Genomic DNA, 24938 nt, shown 5'->3' with positions numbered 1-24938 from the left:
AAAGTCTTATACACTGTAACTACTTATACTTCTAAGAGAGAACAAACATGAATTCCAAACACCGCTGCTGGCCTAGACTCTAATTCAGATCTAAACAAAGCTCAGTATGTTAATTAAACTAGCCCTAGAGCCCCTGAGCCTGACTCCAGCACAGAAGCCGCCTTGGAGCTCCCGTGAGATGACGGCACATTCCTTCCCACCAAACAGGCGCCGCGTGTCCTGGCACTCCTGACCCGTCTACTCTGACTTTCGATGCAGCCAAGTGCTCCAAATCCACTGTTGGGTTGCTTGGCTTCTCTGGTTCTCTCAGCCTGTATAATCGTTCCTGCATCATTTCTCACCCCTTTCTACTTCATCCCACTGACCAGGGTTTGTGAGTTTCTACCTCTGGTTCAGACTATTAACCACAGAACTATCATTTTTTCATTCGCGTCAGACTAAAACCAATTTCGGGTTGTCTTTTTTTCCATTCATTTATTTATGGCTGTGCTGGGCCATCACTGCCCCGCACAGGCCTTCTCTAGCTGTGGCGAGCAGGCCGACTCTTCTGCTGCAGCACACACACTCGTCCTTGCTCGTGGGCTCTAGGGCACCCGGCTTCCGCAGGTGCAGCTCGCAGGTCCTGCAGCACAGGCTCCGCAGTTGTGGCGCATGGGCTTACCTGACCAGCAGCAGGCCGCTTCCAATTTGTGTGCCCTGCACTGGCAGGCGGGTTCTTATCCACTGTGCCACCAGCCGAGTCCTTAAAACCAGTTTTTATCTTGTACATCATTGTATCAGGATTCCTACAAAAATTTTGTTTAATCTAGTCCCAAACTACAATAATTTCTTCATCAACAATTCTTACTGTATTAACTCATGTTCCTTCTGACACTAATCACTTTCATCTCATGTTAGATCTTAGTGACCTACTGTCAGGTAATAACATAGGTACCCACCGACTGCTAGATTCATTTACGCTTTTTGCAAACTTAAAAAAAAAACTGCTCCTTTAGTCTCATCACTCATAATTCTTACATGTCCTTTACTCTTAACAGAAACAAAAATGAACCACTTCACTAGAGAATGTGCAAGAGAAAGAAAATGACACAATCATTTTGGACTCTTTCCCCAACATTTTCTGTGTAAAAAATGCACACATTCATTGCTATTAAACCCTATAGTAGAGAATCAATGCCTGAAAATAAAATACTGAGTGTAAACTATAACTTTTAGCCTAATGATTGCAAAACCACCTTTCAGTATGCTGATATTCAGTGTACTGCAGAACTTTAAGGCACCAGGACGCTGGCATTCTGTGGTTTTGCTGGTTTGACACCATTACTTCTGTCTGACTGAACGTCTGAAACCACACAGGAATGACGTGGGAGATGGACCCAGCTATGGTCATCCTGCACTACACTCAAACCGAGCAAAGTCAGCTCATTACAAAACATTCTTCTTCTCCACCTCTTAGTGCTCCAGAACAGTGCTTCTCAAACTGAAGGTTTATACTCATCACTGGGAATCCTGCCAACATGCAGATTCTGATTCTGCAGGTGGGGGTCTAAAATTCTGCATTTCCAACAAGCTCCAGGTGAAGCCAACATGCAGGTCCACCGACCACACTATAGCGGCAAGACCAGCGAGGAGGAAAAGAAATCACTACCAATAAAGCAAAGATTTTATTACAGTAGTCATTTTTAATTCAACCATTAACAGTAGTTACAGTTCAAACACTTTACAAGCAAGTTTAATGTAAAACATGACAGTACTGAAACTAATATAGTTTATTCTACATACAATCTCCATCTAAGAAATCTAAATATAACAAAGACAAGCTGAAAACTGTTTCTCTGGAACAAACACTACAGGCTACCAGAAACAAATCAACGAACAATTCTAGTCTATGACCCAGCATTACCACTGCTAGATATTTACTCAGGAAAAATGAAAATTTATGTTCATGTAAAAACCTGCAGGGAAAGTTTTACAGTTCTATATTGGATGACCAAAAATAGAAACCACAGTGAATGGATACACAAACTGTTGTACATCCAAACTATGGAACGCTCTTTCAGCAATAAGAGAGGAAGAACGATATAAACACTGGGATGAAATCACAAAGGCATCATGCCGTATGACAGAAGTCAAAAGGCACAATAAGTCACTCAAAAGGGGACAACACTGCGACAATTCCACATATGACACTCTCCAAGAGACAAACCTGCACTGGTCACCGAGGATTAGGAATGGAGGGAGGGCCTGACTACAAAAAGGATGGCACAAGGTCAACTTTTGGAGAGACGGAATATCCTAGGATGCAAACTTCTGGTTCGCACTCAGGGTCCAGTTCCATTTGAACTTCACCAAGGATTACACAAGCCCTGAGCTGAAACTGAAAAACTGCTGGCTTCAGCTGCCTCAAATATAGGTCACCTGGCAACACTAAGTTAGACTCACTCTTTCAGCCACTGGTCACTACCTCTTACTCTAAATACTAGTCTCAAAAAAATGGCATCTTCTTTGGCCGTGTACTTAGAATTAACTTACCTATCTGCCATAATGTTGACTTTCTCTACAGAGAAATACTTATGAATGGAATATTCACAAATATTCACAATATTCCATTCACAAGTAAAATTCCACTGAAGGGCAGTGCTGGGTAACAATATAAAAATTAAGTTACCCTGATTCTGACTTCATTTATATAGACACTGCCAAAAATATTCAAAGGTTTGATTTTTAGCTATTTAATTATCTTAAAAACCTGAAAGATGTATTTGTAATACTTAACAGAGGATGCATATGAAAATCATCATGAAAGTTCTTTACAAAATAGACAAGTCCACCAAAGTCTGAACATACATACATAACTAGAAACTCTAAGAGGCAGCAAGACACAGACTTACATATTTTGTTACATTCTCTAGCTAACTCTGAAATGAACTTGTGATCTCAGTTTTTGAAAGAAAATTCAAAATTCCATCCCAAATCTGAGGGGCAGGGACTTCAGGTAATTCTCTGAAATAGAAGGCTATACAGAACACTGCTTCTAAAAACTTTCCAAAAGTTGTTAGAGCTTACAAAATATTTGATAGAGAATAATTCTATATCATAGATAAAAATCAATTCTAATTCCACTGAGAGTTAAAACTTACAAACTGAAAAGACTAGCAATTATTAATAAATTGTGCAAAAATTACAAGAGAAGAAAATTGCAGACCAATTTTGTTCATGACACAGACACAAAATTGCTTAATAAAATAAAAGTACATGTTGTTCCATCACTAAGTAGTGTCCAACTGTTTGGGACCAGTGGACTCTAGCACCCCAGGCTTCTCTGTCCACATGGAATCCAACAAAACAGGAAAACATGTCATGACCAAGTGAAGGTTTAGCCAGAAGCATAAGGTTGATTTAACATCCAAAAATCAGTCAATTTAACAAATCTCCCTTCAAGAAGAATTCTAAATATATGTACACACTCTCCTTCTCCAGAGGTGGCGCTTAAGTCCCTCTCGCTCACCTTGGGTGCTAAAGTAGAGTAAAGAAAGTGAAAGAACATCACAGAATTACAATCTTCACCTGGCCACCAAGGCTACCTCAGCACTTGACCAAGGCTCACACTGCCTAACCTCCATGAGGACACCTAACCTCCATGGTATTCTTTCCAAAAACTCCATCACCCTAGTCTAACCATGAGAAAAGCACCAGACAAGGCCAGTTAGAAGACATTCCACGGGACACCTGGGCAGTACACTTCTTTAGACTGTTCAGGTTGTGGAACTCAAGGGAAGACCTACAAACCACCACAGACCAGAGGAGACAGGACAACAATGTGGTACCCTGGACTGGACCCCAGAATAGAAAGAGGACATTAATGGAAAAATCTGCAAAACAGAAATTAAGTCCGGAATATAGTTAATAGTTGTTGTTGTTTGTTTGTTTTTTTTTTTTTAGTTAATAGTTTTTAAAGTCAATTTAAGGCACATTAAAAAAACAAGGGATGAAAGTCACAAGATTATCTCAATAGGAGCCAAAAAAGCACTGACAAAATTCAACACTTATTTCTGATTAAAACAAAAACTCAGCAAACTAGACATAGAAAAGAATTTCTTCAATCTGACTGAAAAACCTCCAGGCAGCTTATACTACTTACTTGATGAAATACTAAGTATTTTACCCCTACCATGAAGAATGAACCAAAAACAAATGCCCTCAATGTTTCTATTCTACACAGTACTGGAGGTCAACAAAGCAAAAAGAATGAAATAAAAAGACAAGTGTGAATCATTAGACTGTGGTTATTCACTTTCCTATTCTAGACCAGGAAAGACTAATTTAAGTAAACAGAACTAAGGACACTGCTCGCCCCTGAGAGGAGTCAGGACTGACCAAAGAAAACAGGCAGGAATCTTCAGGGATGATGAGGGTAACCTGGACATACGTATGTATCAAATCACTGAACTGTATTGACTGGTTATAACTTTTCCAGAAAAGGAAACTAAGGCAAGGGAGTATTAAGTGACCTGCCCAATGCCAAACATCAGTTAAGTGACTGAAAGTGAAGGTTGCTCAGTCATGTCTCTCTGTGACCCCATGGCCTACCCGTGGCCTACACAGTCCATGGAATTCTCTAGGCCAGAATACTGAAGTGGGCAGCCTTTCCCTTCTCCAGGGGATCTTCCCAACCCATGGTTGGAACCCACTGCAGGCAGATTCTTTACCAGCTGAGCCACCAGGGAAGCCCGTGGTTATTAACAGGCAATGGGATTATAAAGACGCTAGTTTTCCCCCAATTTGACTAAAAATACAGTGCAATGTTCAAAAAAAATCCCAACCAGATTTTTAATAGACACTGACAAGTCAATTACAGAATTTATATACAGAACTCAAAGGACTTAGACTGCCAAAACCACCCTGAAAAGGCAGCACAACCGGTAGACCACACTACCCGATTTCACACCACAGTAACCGAGACAGCGCGGTGCTGGCGATGGGGCATAACGGGGACTCCAGAGAGAGACTCAGGCTTCAGCGGGCAACCGCTTCTCACGTGAGCACTAAGGAACTCAGCGGGGAAGGAGAGCCTCTAGACGAATAATGGCACAAACACAGACACGTGGGAGAACTGAGACTCTCATATATGGCCAGCGGGAGGATGAACAGTACAAACACTTAAGAAAACCATTTGGCTGTTTCTTATATCATTAAACATACTTCTACCCTGTTTCAGTAGTACCACTTCTACTTAATACTACAGGAAAAAAAAGGTATATCCACAAAACCATATGTAAAATAAGCTCTTTTAGTTATTCATGATAACAGAAAAACTGAAAACAACCCAAATACTACCTATTATCAAGAGAAAACAGATAAGGTATGTCCATCAAATGGAATGAACTGTTGATTACGGACATAAACAACTATTTGAATGAACCTCAAAAAACATTATGGTGGCCAAAAGAAGCTAGACACATAGCATACCATCACTGACCACATTCACGTGAAGATCTAGACTGCTGCTGCTCAGGCGCTAAGTTCTGTCTGACTCTTGGCGACCCCATGGACCGCGCGACCCCAGGCTCCTTTGTCCTCCACTATCTCCTGAAGTTTGCTCAAATTCTCATCTATTGAGTCGGCAATGCTAGTTCTAGACTAGGAAAGACTAAACAAACAGAACTAAGGGCATGGCTCACCTCTGAGAGGAGACAAGACTGACGAGAAACAAACAAGGGGGAATCTTCGGGGATAATGAGGGTAACTTGGGTGTACACATCTATCAAATCACTGAACTGTCAGTTCAGTTCAGTCACTCAGTTGTGTCCAACTCTTTGCGACCCCATGAACCGCAGCATGCCAGGCCTCCCTGTCCATCGCCAACTCCTGGAGTTTATTCAGACTCATATCCATTGAGTCGGTGATGCCATCCAACCATCTCATCCTCTGTCATCCCCTTCTCCTCCCGCCTTCAATCTGTCCCAGCATCAAGGTCTTTTCCAATGAGTCAGTTCTTCGCATCAGATAGCCAAAGTAATGGAGTTTCAGCTTCAACATCAGTCCTTCCAATGAGTATTCAGGACTGATTTCCTTTAGGATGGGCTAGTTGGATCCCCTTGCAGTCCAAAGGACTCTCAAGAGTCTTCTCCAACACCACAGTTCAAAAGCATCAATTCTTCGGCACTCAGCTTTCTTTATAGTCCAACTCTCACATCCATACATGACCACTGGAAAAACCACAGCTTTGACTAGACGGACCTTTGTCAGCAAAGTAATGTCTCCATTTTTTAATATGCTGTCTAGATTGGTCATAACTTTCCTTCCAAGGAGCAAGTGTCTTTTAATTTCATGGCTGCAGTCACCATCTGCACTGATTTTGGAGCCCAAAACACTAAAGTCTGTCACTGTTTTCACTGTTTCCCCATCTATTTGCCATGAAGTGATGGGACCTGATGTCATGATCTTCGTTTTCTGAATGTTGCGTTTGAAGCCAACTTTTTCACTCTCCTCTTTCACTTTCATCAAGAGGCTCTTTAGGAATTCTTTTGGAATGAAAACTGACCTTTGCCAGTCCTGTGGCCACTGCTGAGTTTTCCAAATTTCCTGACATATTGAGTGCAGCACTTTCACGGCATCATCTTTTTGGATTTGAAATAGCTCAACTGGAATTCCATCACCTCCACTAGCTTTGCTCTTAGTGATGCTTCCTAAGGCCCACTTGACTTCACATTCCAGGATGTCTGGCTCAAGGCTGGTGATCACATCGTCGTGATTATCTGGGTCGTGAAGATCTTTTTTGATCTTTGAGTATACATTAAACTGTATACCTCAGATGTAAATACTACTGAATGCAAATGTTATCACAATTTTTAAAGTATTTCAATTTTAAATGGTGCAAAGATGTCATTTAAACTTCTCACCTGTTCAAGCCACAACTATCAAATAGCAAACCTTTGTAACCACGTTTGAAGACAGAAGCATCACTGGCACTGACAAGACTGTATAATTAGAAAGGCTCAAGAGTTAGTTTTCATAATGAGATCTTTCTAGCTTGTTTCAAGTACAGTGATTTTTTCTTTTGTATTAACCAAGAAGGAACTTTAGTTAAATAAAAGGAGTCACCAAAAATAGACTTTTCAACAGAAATTACTTTTTATTTCCATAATTCAGATTCTAATGTGTACTTAAACATAACTCTGAGGAAGAAGTTATCTGAAAAAGTGCAATATGCCTTCCACCTCCATTTTAAGCAACCCAGAGCATGCACACTGCAACACAGGGTGGACTGCAAAGGTCTGGTTCAGCAACACCCTGCAGTTAACTCCAAGAAAATGAGTCGAAAAACTAGAAAGACACCAGAACACAGGTGTATGTGGCAAAATAAAACTCCTGCTCTCCCATGAGGACTATGTAATTTATTTATATGTCTAAAAAAGACAGGAGGACAGCCCTCCAAAAGCAAAGCTTACCAAAAGTTACTGAAATAATATGTAACACTCACTCCCAGCACCTACAAAAGTACCACACATACAAGTTCTCAACAATGATCTCTCTGACGGACATTCAGTGATACCAGTATGAGGAAGAAAACACCACCAAAACATGTGTTGCCAGGACGAAGTCCAGCATATTACCTGCCTCCAAGAAGGACTACTAAGACCTGAAAGCAAAGAGCAATACAAAGAAGTTTCCATCAATACAAAACCAAGAAACACAAACAAGGTAAACAAACCAGCAGTCAAGGGCAGAGCATAAGAAAAATGTGTAACTTTTTAAAAAAGTTTTTGAAATATTTTGTTTAAAACTATGGGACATACATCTTAGAAGAAAAAGCAAACAATATACATCTTAACAGACAGTATAAAAAAAGATAAACTATGTAATCTGGCTGAGAGTTTACTTCTCTATAAAAACGTACATACAGAAAATCACCATTAAGATATTTCAAGTTAGGGTTAATATCAACTAGAAATCACAGGAATTAAACAAACACATTCTAGTTCTTTGCCTTCCAAATTACCAAGGGCTAAATTTTAACCACTCTGTATTTCCCTGTTCACAAAAGTTATCTTATTCACGGCAAAATATTTTAAAGTATTTGATGTATAAAATATATAATAATCCCACCATCCAGAGGTGACCACTATCACCATTGGTCTTGATCCTCCCAGACACATATTGAGACACAAACACATATACGCACACACGTTTAGACATACACAGCTATGGAGGACCTAGGGGAGGAACTCCACTAGCTTGCTCTTTTCAAGTCACACATCACAAGTCTCTTTTCATGTCCAAGAGGACAAGGGCATCCTTTAGGAATGTGTAGTCCCCTGACCATCATTCATTTAACCCTGCAGAAAAATCTACCCTGGGTCCACTTGTTTTCAAGGCTGCAGACAAACAGCTGGTACATGTATCCTTGAGCACATCTTAGGTTAACCCTTGGATAACTTCATCAACCTGGAACTACTGAGCCAAAGGACTTTCAGGCTTTTGATGCTGTCACGAACAGTGAAGGGTCTGCAATTTTACCCTTCTTGCAGGCTAATAAGGTAAGCCTGCCACTGTTTCATGGAGGCTGTGAGAAGGCACGACACTCCTAGTCACAGACTAGGACAAGTTACTCCTCTTAACGACAGCAGTGTCATCTGGGGGCCAGCTCCCTGAGCCCCAGCTCCCAGCCGGCTCTCAGACAAAGAGGGCCAGGTGACCCTGCACAAAGGGAGCCATGTTATGGGGGGACCTGAGTTCAGGGGACTGTTACCATGAGCACAAAGCGGGCCTGCCCCTTGCTCCAGAGAAAGACACGTCTTTCCTTGAAAAGACAGGAGCAAAGGGCAGTCAGTGCCCTCCTCCCCAAACATGCACAGACATGAGAGAACTGTGGAAGACTGTTTCCCATCTCCAAGGTAGTCCTCCAGTAGAATAAATACCTGACCAGGATTTTTATTTTTGCCAATATTAAGATAGGTTAGAATTCACAACTGCCTTAATTTTATTAAATATATTTTATACACTTAGTAATCATCTGTCTTATTTTTGTATTACCTTCTCACATTTTTTTGCCCTTCTTTTTACAGGAGTGCTCATCTGTATATACAGAACACACCGAATACATTAACTTTACTAAATACATTACTCTGAACTTGTTTATAGTGTTTTGGGGTATTTGTGTATGATGAAATCATTCTTTTCCTTTATGGCTTAAAAAGGCGTAATACCAAGAACAATAGAGTAAAACCAAAACAATTTGGTGTGCATTTTTTCCCCGTTCTCTATGATGTCCTTAATCATGAAACTCCCAACGTTAGCTGAACATGCTGTCACCTAATAAAACACTATATTCGCCAGCCTGCTTTGCTGTGAGGTACAGCCATGTGACTAATGAGTAATTAATGAGACGTTTATGAAGTGCTGTTTGAGAACTCTGGGATATCTCCTCAAACGGTGGGCACGGGCCCGGTTCAGCCTCACTGCAATCCACTTCCTGGATGTGGACCACGAAAAGCACAGAGCCCCGGAACTGCACGGAAGTCTGAAGAAGCCTGGGCACCAGGCTACCTGGGGAGGCCAACACCAGATCTGAAACGCTTTGGGGAATTTTTTGACGTTAGTGAGAAATAAACTTGTACTATTTGGTGACTTTTCTGTTTTGAAGGTGAGCCTAAAGCTAGCACACTATTATTCAAACATTTTCTTTGAATACATGTAAAATCTGGTATTAACTAATCTCAGATCAATACTGGCAGAAGGTTCAAGGAAGGGGTCTAACTTCTGCCCCAGTGATTAAGCATTCCTAAGTATTAATATGTCTGAGATATTATCATATTAATTCATACATGTCACAAGTTCATTTACTTTATGGGCTGGGACTGATCATTAATGTTCCTCCAAAGACACCTCTCTCTCTCCCTGAATCTCTCTGTTCAGAAGACATGAAAATGGAAGGAACGATTACCATTTTTAAATAATAACCCACTTTTGCTTCAATATTTCAATGAATACAGCTCAGGAACCAAAGTTTGAAATATCTAAATCTACAAGTCATACCCTCTGTCAGTTCCAGAAGGCATTCAAGCTAAAGTGTAACACCTGTTAGAAGTCTTATTATTTAACTGCTTTACAATAAAATAGTTTATATTTCCAGAGATCATCTAAAGATTAAAACCTACAAAACCTTTTCTCACTCTAAAATATACTACAAACACAATATGTTATTGTGTAGTAAGAGTAAAGAGAAGTACTACCTAGAATACTGAAAGAGTAAGTTGCAGGGGAAAAAAATCAATGGAATTAATTTTTCCACTACAGAGTCTTACAAATTAATGAAGAGGACATGAACTAACTGACGGGCACTGGGTCCCTCAGTTTCCCTCTCAGCTACTCACCCTCAGAATGATCCCCACAGCCACCTCCATCAGGCCCCTACCCACACACCGTCCTTTAACGACTTTTCAGCTCTCTCTCAGACCTAATCGAGGCTCATACTGGCCTTGCACTGGGCAATGAGTACATAGGATACGGTGCTAAGCATGACCCACATAAATCGGTCTCCCTGAACCTCGAGGCAGGGGCTCATTACTCAGAACAGAGCAGTTATCAATAGGAGAACCACTTCGTAACATTTTCTTTAGCTGTGGTTCCTTTGGCTAAATCTATCTGTCTACAATTGAAGAATCTGGGCAAAGTGATGTTTCTACTATTCTTCTATCTTTTCTCTAAGTTTCAAATTATTTCAAAGAGCAAAAGAGAGAGAAAGCACAAAAAGAAAAACCAAACTTAGCTTACTGGGGAAGAGCAGGGATGTGTCCCAGAAAGTGTCTGCACATGCCCACACACTCTGCCATCCCACTGTATCAGGGAAAAGAAAGGGCAATGCTCTGTATACTGGGCTCATAGAACACTGATGTAGCACCTAGTGTAAATGACCTACGCCAGTGAGATATCACTTTTCATGGCCTCTTGGGGAAAAGGGGGAAAGTATTAAGGCAAATAACTGAGAGAAAACATTAAGAAGAAAAAAAAATCTTAAACCAACAAGTTCTAAGACTACAGAATGATTTCATGGCTTACACGCTTGACCCATGGGTCAACGTTCTAAGGTTGGAAAACAGAACTCACCGGCTTCCATCTCACAGCACACCCCAATCTGTCCTGACAACACAGAGTTCTCCAGATGTGCTTCACGAAAGGTTACCTCTTCCATAAAGTCTCAACACCCCAACCCACCCTCAAGACACACACGCGACCAGACAGGCCGCGGTGCGGGTTCTCAGAGCAGCCCCTGAGCCTCTCTCCCAGCAGGTCCTCTACCTTTCCCTCACTGGAAGGCGCCCTCGTCTTCTCTCCCCCATTTTAGACTGCAAGTTCTGTGAGCACAAGCACCCAGCTTCTCAACCATCGCTTCTTTGATACCTAACACAGCACCTAAATCCAGGGAACTCTGCAGTACCTTCTGAATAATGGTCAAATTTAACTGATGCTAATTAACTTAAGATAATCCCAGTACTTCTTTCAAAGCACTAACATATACTGTGCATTTCAAAAGATTCCTACCCACACCCCATAAAACAGGTAAGACATTCCAACACTCAAAGGGCAGACATCTATCTAGAGAACACAGCTCACCAGAAGTCACTGTCCAAACATTCTTGCAAGCTCAGGGATTTTGGTTTCTGCTTTTTTAAGTACACTCATACTTCAAAGAGGAGATGTATTAACTTTTCACCAACATTAAAAAGATGCTCATTTTAAATACGGAAGGGAAAAACAAAAAACTAGCAAACTTTTGGACTCTTTAAAAAGATGAACAAATACCTCTTCGGTTTCAGGATCAACCTGGGAATCAGTAATCTCATCTAATTCCTCTTCAGCAACACAGTCTTCCTGCTCTTTCATCCCTTGTTGCCCACAAGCCTGCAAGTATTCTTCATCCTAACAGCCATTAAACAGAAAATAAGTTTTTCTCACATTGCTTTGGGGCTTTTAAGCACTTTTCATCTTCATGACTCATGCTTAGCTATGTTAGCAAACTGTACTATGCCAACGACCATCTGAGCAGAAAAGCACTCAGCACAAAACCAGAATGGGACTCCCCTGAGCGTCAATGAGAGCAAAGCGCAGTATGCCAGCCTGGTCAGTACGGGGAGTGGCACGGACTCTGCCTCAACCTCCAGGGACCCCGACACAAAGCTCTTCTCAAAGTCAACGCCAAGGAGACGTAATCTTAAAAAAGAAAATGTGTGTGTGCTTGCACAGAGCAGCTCAGCAGCAGCACTGGGGCTGGAATCACGCCCAACCTGAACTATTTTTACAGCAATAGAAGACAACAAAAGTATGAGCGATTCAATTCAACACAGGCGCTGTATTAAAATTGCACGTTAGAACTAGTTTCTCCATCAGCCACTCCTCTGAATTAGAAGGACGATCGCAGGTTTGCATGGAATGTAAGGAGCATGGCAGCAGGCAGGCAGCTCTTAAAAACACAGGGAAGGAAGCCGGCAAACTGCAAGGAAAGAAGGGCTCCAACAGGTATTACTACGTGTAACGGCTCCCCTCCAGGGGAGCTCAACTTACCCGCGTCCCTGGCCACCAGCTACAGTGAACCATCGACAGTTACAAGGCGGGGGAAGAGCAGACGAGCCGCGGGACCTGCACAGCCCACTGCTCGGGGCCCAGCAGTCTCGCCGCAGCAGCACACAAGGTGGGGACCGCCTGAGGCCCCCCAGCTGTCTCTCAGGGCTGCCCCTACATACTGCATTTTACTTCCCCAAGGAAACCGCTACCGTTCCACCTCAAAGGGCAGCCATCACTACCCACAACCCACTGAGAGCAGGACTGTTCAGATTGCAAAGAAGGCCGTAAGAAGCAAGCAAGTGAACAGACAAGGGAGCACAGTCCACCCCACGGAATTCTCACCGGGAAACAAAAATCCGCTACCTGTTACACAAATTCCCAATCTAAAGCTGTTTTTACAGAACACTGCTTTACAAAATCTCAATCTATGCTAACTTTAAAGGCACTAAATCTAGTTATGCTCAGCAGAACCTGACAGTGTTCTAATATCCTGTTGGATAATAAAGAATTTACATCTCTTCCTAATACAAGAACACAAGTTTTTATATCAAATCTCAATTCACCTTCTCAAGATCAGGACAGCAAGTCAAAAAAAAAAAAAAACCTGCTTTTGAGTATGACAGCAAAGAACACTACAGTTTACTATCAACTTTTCAGGTAAGTGTCCCTTCTAGTTGTAACATTCTGCAATATTATAATTCTACTCCCAGTTACAGAATCCCTCCATCTGGCCTGCGTGAGCTCAGAAAGAACACACTCGGGATCAGCAGAGAGCTCAATTCCAGCTCCAGTGTATGAGTCAACACAGCCTAACCAGGACACGAACCACAGTTAAATACGCCATTTAATAAACTAAAATACCTCTGGGACATTCAGGGACGCAACTAACTAACTAACCCGTGCCCCAGTGACAGCCTAAGAACACAGGGAGAGGCCCTCACCACAGAGCTGGGGAAGCATTTCACAGCTGGAGTGCGTTCTTCCCTCCCCACGCAAAGAGGAGGCACTGCCCGAGTCTACTGTGACAACTATCAAGAAGAAACAGGAAATCTTAAACCGGGAAGAAAAGAAAGAGCATGGACATAAACCTGGATATACTTAGGGGGGCTGACACTGCTCCAGAAAGATACTGACCTTCACCTCACCTTTAAACTTTATAACTCTCTATAAAAATATTGAGACATTCAGAGTTCTTAAGTAAACTTCCAGATTTTTTTAATTCTGAAAAAATTAATTTTAATGTAGGTAAGTACTGTGACTGTATTGAATTTGCACATTTTTTTTCAATACCTGAATCTTAGGCACAAGATGTCAGATGGTTTAAGTTGGATTTTATACAATGAGGAGCTTAAATGTAACTTAACTCCAAGTTTGGAAAACAAGAGCGAGAAATTCCTCACTTACTAGAAACCCTCTTTACAACAAACTCTGCGAGAACACGAGAGAGAGGGGCCCCTTCCGTGACCATGTGTAGGCGCTACCAAGTGCTTCCCACACAGTGACTGCTCCACTGAATTCTAAGCCCTCAGAAGGCAGGGGCCATGCTTCATGTTTCAGCAATTCTCGTGTCCCCACTGCTTCCACACTGGTAAAGATCTGTTGAAATGCTGAACTTACAAAGGATACGACTGACCAATCACCTCATCTTAGGGATGAGTAGTAGAGGTGACACAACACTAACCAGCAGATACTTGGGCACAGTTTTAAAAGATTTTGGCCTAATTTTTAAGGACCATTTTAAACTAGTGTCTCACTTTAACACAGTACATGAACACACTATAAACCAGAGATCACCAGTCCACACTACTGTAGGGTTTATTACCAAAACAAACCATTACAGAGTTATCGAAAGAACAAGGACTCACGATGCCTTTTATACGACTCTGTTTACCAAAACTACACACATCTTTTCGTGATTACGTCTACTAAAGAGAAAGCACTCAAAAAGAATCAAACCTTAAAAACAACTATTGAGATATGGAAACACAACCATGTCTGGGACTAAATATTCTAAGGCTCCATATAAACAATCTCTTTCAAAACTACACACACACACACACACACACACACACACTTTTTCCTCAAATGAAAAGTCATTTACTCTGAATGAAAACATAAAGGCAGAATTCTCGCCCTAAATGTGCTGACCCACACCCCATCCCAGCAGCCCCCAACACAGCACCACAGGAGCCCAGCATGCTGAAAACCCTAAGATCCTACTGCATCTGCGGAAATCTCGCCCTTCCAACAGAATTTCACTAAGTGCTTATTTCATAAACAAATCTCTCCCAATAAGGAATCATTAAGACAGACGATCTTTCACTAATACCTTTTTCTTTGTGACTGTTCAACCTTTAAAAAAAAAAAACAAAAACCCTACCTACCAAAACCACCTTTCTAAAATAAAAATCAGCGCAATCTCTGCTTCCTGATTACAGATAACAAATTGTGTGTGACATTTCCTAAACTAACCTCCAATCTCTTTATTCATGTTTAGACAGTTCTCAGTTACAAAAAAGGATGAATGAGCAGGACATCAATCACTCTGGAATATTAGCACCTTAAAGATGTCTTTAGCAGGTCAATAATCTTTTCACCTTAGAAGGACTTTATCAGATCTTGTCTAAAGCCTGGATAAAAGCTCTGCATTAAGTACTTCTAACAATTGACAGTGTATCTCCACCACACAAAGCTGTTTTCTTCCTTAGGGTGCAATCCTCAAGGTCACAATTCTGTGCAGCCTTCCACAATGACAAAGGAGCATTCGCTCCGGCCAAACAAGCTGTCAACACAAACTTTGTCATAGCTCAGATAAAGAAACTGGCAGACAGTGATAATAAGGTCTAATTTCCCTCCCTCCCAGGGGAGGGAAATAGATTTCAAATCAGTCTAGAAACCCATGCCCAGGCAGCCACGTTATCTCCGGCCACACAAAGGAGGGCGACTCACTGTGAACTCGTCCAAGGGCTCATTGATCTCGATGTCCAGGACCTCGTCGCTGTACAGCGGCTCCTCCTCGGGCCCCTCCACGTACTCAATGTGGTCTTCGGGGAGCTCGGCGTCGTGCCCCTCATACGGCCCTTCTTCTGGGTACTCGTGAGCATACAGCTCAGACCCACCCGACTTGTGATAGACGAGCTCATCCTCGCCCTGCTCATACTCAGACTCCTGCTCTGCAGACTGGTCGTTGGTGTCAGACATCTCAAACGACGTGACCATGTCTGACGTGGCCGTCAGGCTGATCGTGACATCCTGAGCGCTACAGAGGACAGAAACACACAGAAAGGCAGGCAGCTGGAGTGGAGCGCAAAGCTAAACCATTACGAGAGTTAGTGGCTATCAGAGGCCAGCAAGAAGCCAGCTCAGCAACGGGGGAATGCGCACAGACCACAAGAGTGGCCACACGTGAGACGCATGTGCCACACTCAGCCAGCGCCAGACTCCTGCCGCCCGGAGCGCCCGCATCATCATCACTCCCGCAACCTGAGCAGGAGAATCAGGCCAACCGTGAGAAACAGGTCTACCCGGCCAAAGTCCAGGACTGAAACCAGACCACTTTTCATTCTATCTTTCAGAATGAAAAGGGCGGTGTCCATTTTCTAAGACATCCAAGTAAAACTAGGAGTACTACTCTCTAAATTGAAAAATCACAGATTCAATTTTTTTTACTTGGGAGGATAAGTGCTTTACAATGTTTTGCTGGTTTCTGCCATACAACATGAATCAGCCATAAGTCTATATATATCCTCCCCACACTGATGGAATTTTAAGAGCTTTCTTAAATCTATGATGCCAACTATAAACTCGTATTTTAAAAAATCAAAACATTAAAAGTCAGCATGTAAATACATTTCAATGTTTATCTAAATCAAGTTTATACTAGCCTCAAATTTTTTAAAAAATAGTTAATTTCTGAGTGAAATAAACAAAGGCAATTTTAAAACTGAAAAAAAAAATATATTCCACCTGCTAAATCACAACAGACAAATGTCAAACAATTAAGGTGCATAATAACAACATTTAAAGGGCAAGGTTTTAGGGCTAACTCTAAGTTTGCACCCATTAAGTATACAATCCTAACAAAAAAACTGAACATTCCACACACACATAAAGATACTACATGGCTAAAAACTCCTAAAAAGTATACTTCAAGGGCAATGTAATTCAAAAGATCCAAATCTAATAATGATACCAGAGAATAAAATTGGGAAACAAATTAACTGGTAGAATAAATAAAACTTAACTGTTACCCATAAAAATTTCTTTATGTTAAAAAATATCTATTACACATCTACAACTCAATAATAAATAGCATCTATTTGTTAATTACATTTATACACAAGAAGTGTCTTTATTTTCACAATAAATGTTTCCTCATAAAATTGAAAAGAATTATTTCACTTAACAAGAGTACAGTAAATACCTCTTCCTCTTTTTATAACAGAGCTTACTATTATAAGCTCTTAGTCAAGAGAAAGATGTTCTCTACTGCCGTGCACTGAATATCTGTATCCCCCCAAAACTGATGTGTGGAGTCCTGACGCCCAGTGTGATGGCGTCTGCAGGCGCAGCCGTTGGGAGACGCCGAGTCCATGAGGGGGGAAGCTCGTGAATGGGATCAGTGCCCATGAAAGGGACCCCAGAGGGCTCCCGCCCACCCACCAGCCACATGAGCACACAGTGAGAGGGTCGGGGGCCTCACTGGCACCCAACCATGCCGCACCTTGACCCTGGACTTCCCAGCCCTCAGAACTGTGAGAAGTAAGTATCTGCTGCTCACAAGCCACCAGGTGACGATATCCTGTTACGGCAGCCCAAACTGACCACATCAATTATATCCAGATAGTCAACTAGAGTCTAACATACAGTCCACAGGAATATACAAAATGACAATTTAGCTAACTGATATGCGTAAGTAAAAAATGTCTAAAATGAAAACAAACACAGCAACATCAAACTGGAACCAACATTCCTGAGTCAGAGGCCACTGCCCCCATCCAAATAAAGGGATTCTCTAAAAGAGCAGTACAAACCTATCTGGAACTTCCATAACCTGCACTCAACAGAGTTCACAGGTTATTAAATGCAGGACCAGCAATGATTTTAACCAGTTGATCTATTTGTAGTAAAACACATACGGCTTCCACATCAGTTATATTAATATAGTAATTAGTTTATTAATATAATTATATTAGAATATAATCATATGGTAAAGATACAGTACATTATCTTTTATATCCTGCTATAATTATAAATCAGTTACTAGAAATTTAAACAAACAACATTTTTAATGAGATAATATTCAGTACCAGAAATTTTCTTCGTCTTCATTATCACTCTGCAGGAGATCATCATTTAGCTCTTCATCTGACAAATCCGATTGATTCTAATTAAAGCAAGAAATCTAATTAATGCATGTCACTTCCATAAGAAAACTTGTTACAAAAGTGCAAAATTACGTTGACTGGATTATTTCTAACCTTGTTATTAAAACATTTGCCATTCACAAAGTTTTCTCAGTTTGATATAACCAGTAACAGTCAAGGTTCTACATATGGCATACTAGCTAACCCCCCCAGACTAATGTTTAGATGCTCAGTTAAGTAAGTGCAGCAGAAGCAAGCATAAGGATCATATTATAACTCTAACAAAGGAGACAAAAAAGGACAAGTCCTTTCGTAGTATGATAGAAACAATTTTTTCTTATCATACCAAAAAAATGGTATCCTTAAGATTTGATTAAATTTAACATAAACAAAAGGAAAAAATAGTGGAATTTTAGAAAAAAGCAGATTTTAGATAACTAGACTGCCCAACTGAAATGCTAAGAGACTAAAATAAATCTCTGGTTTGTCCAGTAGACGGATACATGAAAATAAGCACCACTCGGATTCTCTCTCCTGTTCCTGACAGGTTTGTCTACTCATATTATGAGTTAAGCAGAGGCAGTCTAGCGAGTGTGCCAACTGGTCAAATTTCTAAAGTTACAGGTTTTGTTAAGCTAAATACATACCGGTATCTTAGATTTAAGATGGGGAACCACACACTTTCCTACCTTATTAAAATTATTTCTATGGTATATATAAATTACTACTCTTCCACAACATGTACGCAAGGGGGGGAAAAAAAGGCCTGATTTTCTCCCTAAGGATGAAAGAAATAAACCAGCAATCTTCTCCTGCCATTTTATAGATGATAAACCTAGGCTTCTCAAACATATCTCTATTTACTCTTCATTAAGGTAGTTTTGATACAGGCCAAAAAAATCCACCTTATTTGTAGTTTTTATTAGTTGCCCATGGACTCTGTCACCCACTAACAGGGGTGAGCCAGGCCTGCTATGCATGTGTGCATGCTAAGTCGCTTCAGTCACGTCCAACTCTGCAGCCCCACAGACTGTAGCCTGTCAGGCACCTCTGTCCATGGGAGTGTCCAGGCAAGAATACTGAAGTGGGTTGCCATGCCCTCCTCCAGGGGATCTTCCCGACCCAAGAACTGAACTCAAGTCTCTTACGTCCCCTGCACTGGCAGGTGGGTTCTTTACCACTAGCACCACCTGGGAAGCCCGGGCCTGCTTTGGGAGAGCTCAAATTTAGCTGCCCAGGATCACTAAATAAAAGCACAAGAAATCTTTAAAAAATAACAATTCAATAAAGCCAAATTTCATTCAATAACATGCTATTTCCTTCAGGTTTTTAGTTAAACTTCTAAATACTGGTCGAAAATAAATTAAATTACACACCAAACAAAAAAGTGTGTATGTTGCAGTAGGCCCTGATGGTAATCAAATCTCAGTTTTTTGAGTTCTGAGGATTCAACTTTCTATGCTGGTTCTGAACTTGATGAGTAATAGACACAGAAGGCACAAAATAATGATCAAAATGACCAAAACACCCACGTTACTTGAAAAGCTGGAATGGAGGGCCGCACTAAGCCCTGAGGCCACAACTACTCTTGGGATGACCTGGAGTGACGCCTCCTCAGGCAAGAGGGGAACAGCGAGGGTGGACCCTGCTCAGGGTGGTCGGCAGGAAACCAGGGCGGGAAGAGTGAGAAACTAGCCACCAACGCTTGTGATCATGAGGGCCAGGGGGGCTCCCCGACAGAAACACAGGGCAAAGGACATCAGGCTTGCCCAAGAGCAGAAATCCAACCGCGGGTAAAATTGTTTTACTACAGTTAAACATTTTAACATCTAACTGGTATCCCTCACGAAAGCATTTTAAAAACTTACAAAGGAAAACACATGTTTACCTTAGGGAAGTGAACTCCCAAATACAGGGAGTGCACGGCAAGGCGGTGCAAACTAAGTCAGAGGCAGACAAGTCCCCGCTTCCTCTGTGACCACCCCATGCCGAGGACTGGCCCCGGGCCTGCCCCGCCCCAATCACACCACACACAGGCATCCCAAGGCCGCCCGAACTCACAAACGGGTGGGCTGAGGGGCATGCTCACGGCTTCTTCCCTTGCAGTCATTCTGACCACGCAGGGTTACAGGTAACAGAACGAATTCCTCTTTAGAGTAACAGGGGAAGAGAGAGGAAAGGCTGGGGGAAGCCAAAGCCAGGACGGTGCAGGCCTCGGGGGCAGGACAGAACAGGAGAGCGGCTACAGCCGCCAGTGTGGGACAGCAGAGCGACAGGCGGAAAGGGGCGGGGCCGGCACTCCTGCCAGGACTGGGCCTTCATCAAGAGTTATAAATGGGAGGAAAAGGAAGATCTCATCAGACCTGACAATCAGACAACTGATCTGACCTGATCACCTAAGAGAACAATGAGCTTCAGTGTAACTGCTGACAGTAAGGAGCCATCACAGTCTGAAGACTTTAAAACAACTAAGCATACAACTAGCTTGATATTTAGTGAGACTAACAAGTGTCTTTAAATTGTTAATAAGTAAAAAAAAAAAAAATTAGTATTTCACTTTAATATTTGGCTTTTCATTTCTATTTTTAATATATGTTTCATAATGTTCAATATATATTGGTAGTTACGTTATACATATAAATACATGATACATAAATATACACATTGGAGATAACGGCTTCCAAGTTTTTACTTGATCAAAGAAGTTCATATTTGAGGATAATTTTATCCTTATATCTGAATCCCAAAAAGTAAATTTCAGATTCAGCATTCAAAATATTAACCACCAAATGTTAAGTTCCTTCAAGGCAAGTGGTAGTTGTATTACAACTTTCATACACTCAATACCTGCTAAAATGCCTTGACATGCCAGAAACTAAAACATTTGCTTCAAAGGATTTACTGCCTGAATTACAAGTTATCAGAGAATTTACGGATATATAGTCAACTCTTTGCATATAAAAAGTAATCAATTCACAAAATTTTAATCTATACCCAACTTTCCAGTAACACATCCCATGCATAAGACGTATTCCTTATTTTAAATGCAATTAAATATCACTTAATTTCAGAAAGACCTGTATTGTTACCTTTTTTCCAGAGAGCAAATCCTCTCCAAGTAAGTCATCATCAAGTTCACTGTGGGGGAAAAAAAAGAAAGACATGACAACGTTTTATTCCTACTAACCGCTGGAAAGTTTGCAGACCCCTGGGGACATTTACCCAGGACTTTAGGGTTTGGGCGCTTTCACAGTAAGCTTGCTATCTTTTCCTTTATCTTCATTAATAATGAAAACACATTTTCAAATATACAGGGAACATCTGATCCCTTAAGTATGGGAGTCTTTGCTGTAACTAGTGGCTCTCATTAGACTTCTTAGTTTTTCACCTCAATACGAGAGTCACTTCTTTGGACTTGTTCATTAATGAGCAAAAGAAGAAACCGTATGTAATATCTATGCTTTCTCTTATCTTCAAAACATATGATGAAACAGGAAAAGACAGATGCTCCAATATCATTAACTAGGAAAATTAAAACCAAAACCACTGGGAGACCATTTAACACTCATCAATTGTAAAAACTTAAAAAATGAAAAATCAATGCTTATGAGAACATTCAAGTATATCATAAAAACTAAAGGAATTATTTTTGTATAGCAATGAAGTCATGTCAGCTGTCTGCAATTTCTGGTCAGCATGCTTATGTTTTGAAATGATCAAAAGCAGGTTTTCTCATAATTAAAATAGAAACCCTTAGCAGATGAGAAACCTGGAGACATTTCCCACTGCTTCCTTTTTTTTTGTTTTTGAACTGATGGAAGATAGCTACCACTAAATTATGTCCTTTTTTCCTTACTTTTGTATTTATTAAGTTATGTCTTTTTAAAGCAAATGTCTAAGGACTAACATCTAGAAGAAGCAAACACGATTATGATTCTAGGTACAAATGCCAATGGAGACTCAACTGTACCAATGTTATTACAATTGTTGCTTTTTTCATAAGGGTTCTGGTTACAAATTTCTATAGGTTCTATAGGTTTTGAGCACTGTTTTACCCAAAACCCACGTTTACGTCTAGTGTGCTACTCTGCAGAATGACAGAATATCCTGGAATGCACATGTGAAGTTACAACAGAAATTCAATGTACTATCTTTTAGAACTAGAAACAAATTATTTCATTCCTGCACTGAGTATCTCTTTTATTATTTTAAGTTACCCTACATAAATCCTATACCATCATTTTATAGATAAAGAAAATAGGGACAACAGATTAAATGATTTGCCCAAGGTCACAAAGCAGAGACAAATCCAGGACAAGAACTTAGCTCACGGAAAAAACCTTTCATGGACCTGCATAAATACAAGTTATCAGAGAACAATGTATAACTTCTTCCAACATTTTCAATCCTCAAATCATCTAATCATCTTTCAGATACAATTTCTGTATCTTCATTGCTACATTCATTCTCCAATGGTGAGGAAAGAACCACTTGCTAGTCACAATATTTACAATAACTGCTTTTGAGAATTTGATTCTAGATGATCCAAAAAATATAAGCACGTCTTTGAGGACAAGCACCCCTCTGGAGCATCACTCTAAATAACTGAAAACAGAAGGTAATGTCATTTGCCCAGAGGATACTAACTGGGAAGAACTCTTAAAAACCATAGTATGAACAGGTGCTGGTCATCACATAGGCAAAAAATCCAGAAAGTGCTGGTGCCTCTTGCTGACAAATAGATGGAAATAAGCAATCAGTGACTTTGATGACTATTTTTCCTAAACAAGAGCATTTTTTAAAAGATAAATGAAAATTTTATCAGCTGTAAATGAAGAGTGTACAGAGATGAATAGCTGTTTCCATGACTAACAAAGGTAGTAAGAGAGCGTCAAATAAGAGGGCAGGAGGAGAGATTAGCCGCACAAACAACAGTATGCATCAGGTGCAGCTCAAGCAGCCACTACGTCCATTCCGTGTGCTGCGCGGCAACAATCACTCCAGGTGCTGCACACACACTCGCTCTTGTGCTGACATTCTGAAACCGAGCGGGACCGCGCGGCCCTTTCCCTCGCCATGTCCTCGGCCGCCTTCTGCCCGTGGAAAGGTTTAGTCACAGAGTAAGTTTCATCAGAGACGTGAAAAATGCTCAAAGGAAAACAGTCAAAGGAGACTAAATAGTAACAATGTAGTCACTAAGCATAGTCAAGGACCTTTAGTTCTTTCTCAAGTGAAGTGAGGTCACTCAGTCAAGGCTCTTTGTGACCCCATGGACTGTAGCCTGCCAGGCTCCTCCATCCATGGGATTTTCCAGGCAAGAATACTGGAGTGGGTTGCCAATTCCTTCTTCAGAGGAACCATCCCAACCCAGGGATTGAACCCAGGTCTCCTGCATTGCAGGCATACTCTTTACAGTCTGAGCCACCGCGGAATCTTTCTCAAGGGTTATAGATAATATTCTGAGCCATATCTTGTAATGGCTCTGTCTTATAGATACTAAAAGCCCAGGTGGAGAAGTTAACTACACGATGACCAGACTGTACCCAGGACTTGAGCTGCCATAATTCTGAGAACTGACCGCAAAGAAATGGGAATGAAAGATTGAGGGCAGGAGGAGAAGGGGACAACAGAGGATGAGATGGTTGGATGGCATCACCGACTCAATGGACACGAGTTTGGGTGGACTCCGGGAGTTGATGATGGACAGGGAGGCCTGGCGTGCTGCAGTTCATGGGGTTGCAAAAGAGTCGGACACAACTGAGTGACTGAACTGAACTGAGACCCCAGAACTCAAGATTAAGCATACCTAAAACAAGCAAGATGATGCTCCTCAGACCACTGATGACCAACTGAAGATGACTGTTACAGATGACTGTGCTGTTTCTGCATGTAACCCCCCTCACCACCACTCTGTCTATAAATGCTTTCCTTTGCTGCTTCTTGGGCAGGGGGAGGAGTCGGCCTTTGGACAGATGTCTGCCACCCTCCCCACCCCAGCTGCCAGCACCTAAAATAAAGCAAACTTGCCTTTCCACCAGCCTGGCTTGTTTACTGACTTCTGAGCAGCGAGCAGCCCGACCCCCAACCCATACATCTCCGTAACCAGAACATAACCCCGTCAAGCACACATCATTCTCCACCTTTTACACGCGAAAACAAGGATTCAAGATGTTAGATAACTGGCCCAAGATCACCCTGCTACCAAGTCAGAAACCAGGTGAGTTGAGACAGTCTAGCACCAGAGGCCAAATGCTACCTACTACGCACACACCACACAAAAATTAAATGTACTTCTCCACTGTTATCATAAAGCAGGATCCTTATAAAGAGGTACACAAAAGGGAAGAAATTTGTAAAATATGAAACACTACCAAAATGACATCAATGGTCACCAGAATCAACGAATTAATGGGAGTGAGCGGCCCACATCGCCTCTTTTCCAAGGGGTGAGCAGTAATGCTCGCAGACAATAGAGGTACTTGGAAAGTGACAGAGTACCGAAAGGATGAGGCGGCATTCTGCGTCCCACTGCACAGCACCTGAGAGGCTTCACCAGCCACCACTAGTTGAGGAAGACAATCAGATCTTTGGGAGCAGGTATATGTTTACAAACCGACAGAATTACATGGGAAACTTCTCAGGAAACAGGTATTTTGCAGGCAGTCATGGCTCAGATGGTAAAAATCTGCCTGCAGTGCAGGAGACCAGGGCTTGAACCCTGGGTTGGTACTCTTGCCTGGAGAATCCCATGGACAGAGAAGCCTGGTGGACTATACAGTCCATGGAGTGGCAAAGAGTCAGGCATGACTGAGCAACTAACACTTTCCCTTTTTTTCACCTGGCTGCAGCCTTTCGAAATCAGAAATTTAAGTGACAACAAACACTGCACCTGAGCAGTCTCCACGTGCCTCCCCACTCCAGGCCACCCTCGTCTGCTCCCTCCCCACCAGCTCCAGGCCCTAGACGGGCTCCCAGCCCTGGCCCTTCTTCTGGATAGGCCTGGCCCAT

The 24938-nt window shown here is 41.7% G+C and overlaps 1 protein-coding gene across 7 annotated transcripts in view; it reads right to left on the bottom strand.

Annotated features, from left to right (window-relative positions):
- RBM33 (RNA binding motif protein 33) overlaps positions 1 to 24938 on the bottom strand; it is a 109966-nt gene that overhangs the window by 69916 nt on the left and 15112 nt on the right. For 5 of the 7 annotated variants that reach the window (XM_043873260.1, XM_043873255.1, XM_043873256.1 and 2 more), the window contains exons 3-6: positions 21020 to 21068; positions 17874 to 17950; positions 15514 to 15823; positions 11806 to 11922 (exon numbers count right to left, since the gene is read on the bottom strand). In XM_043873260.1, coding sequence (XP_043729195.1) covers positions 11806 to 11922; positions 15514 to 15823; positions 17874 to 17950; positions 21020 to 21068 — 553 coding nt within the window. The remainder of the gene's footprint in view (positions 1 to 11805; positions 11923 to 15513; positions 15824 to 17873; positions 17951 to 21019; positions 21069 to 24938) is intronic. The other 2 variants (XM_043873259.1, XM_043873261.1) reach the window with 1 other exon arrangement.

The sequence above is a fragment of the Cervus elaphus genome, chromosome 18 (assembly GCF_910594005.1).
Source record: "Cervus elaphus chromosome 18, mCerEla1.1, whole genome shotgun sequence".
Classification (NCBI taxonomy): Eukaryota; Metazoa; Chordata; class Mammalia; order Artiodactyla; family Cervidae; genus Cervus; species Cervus elaphus.
Note: the sequence above shows the minus strand (reverse complement) of the source record. Positions and strands in the feature narration are given on the sequence as shown.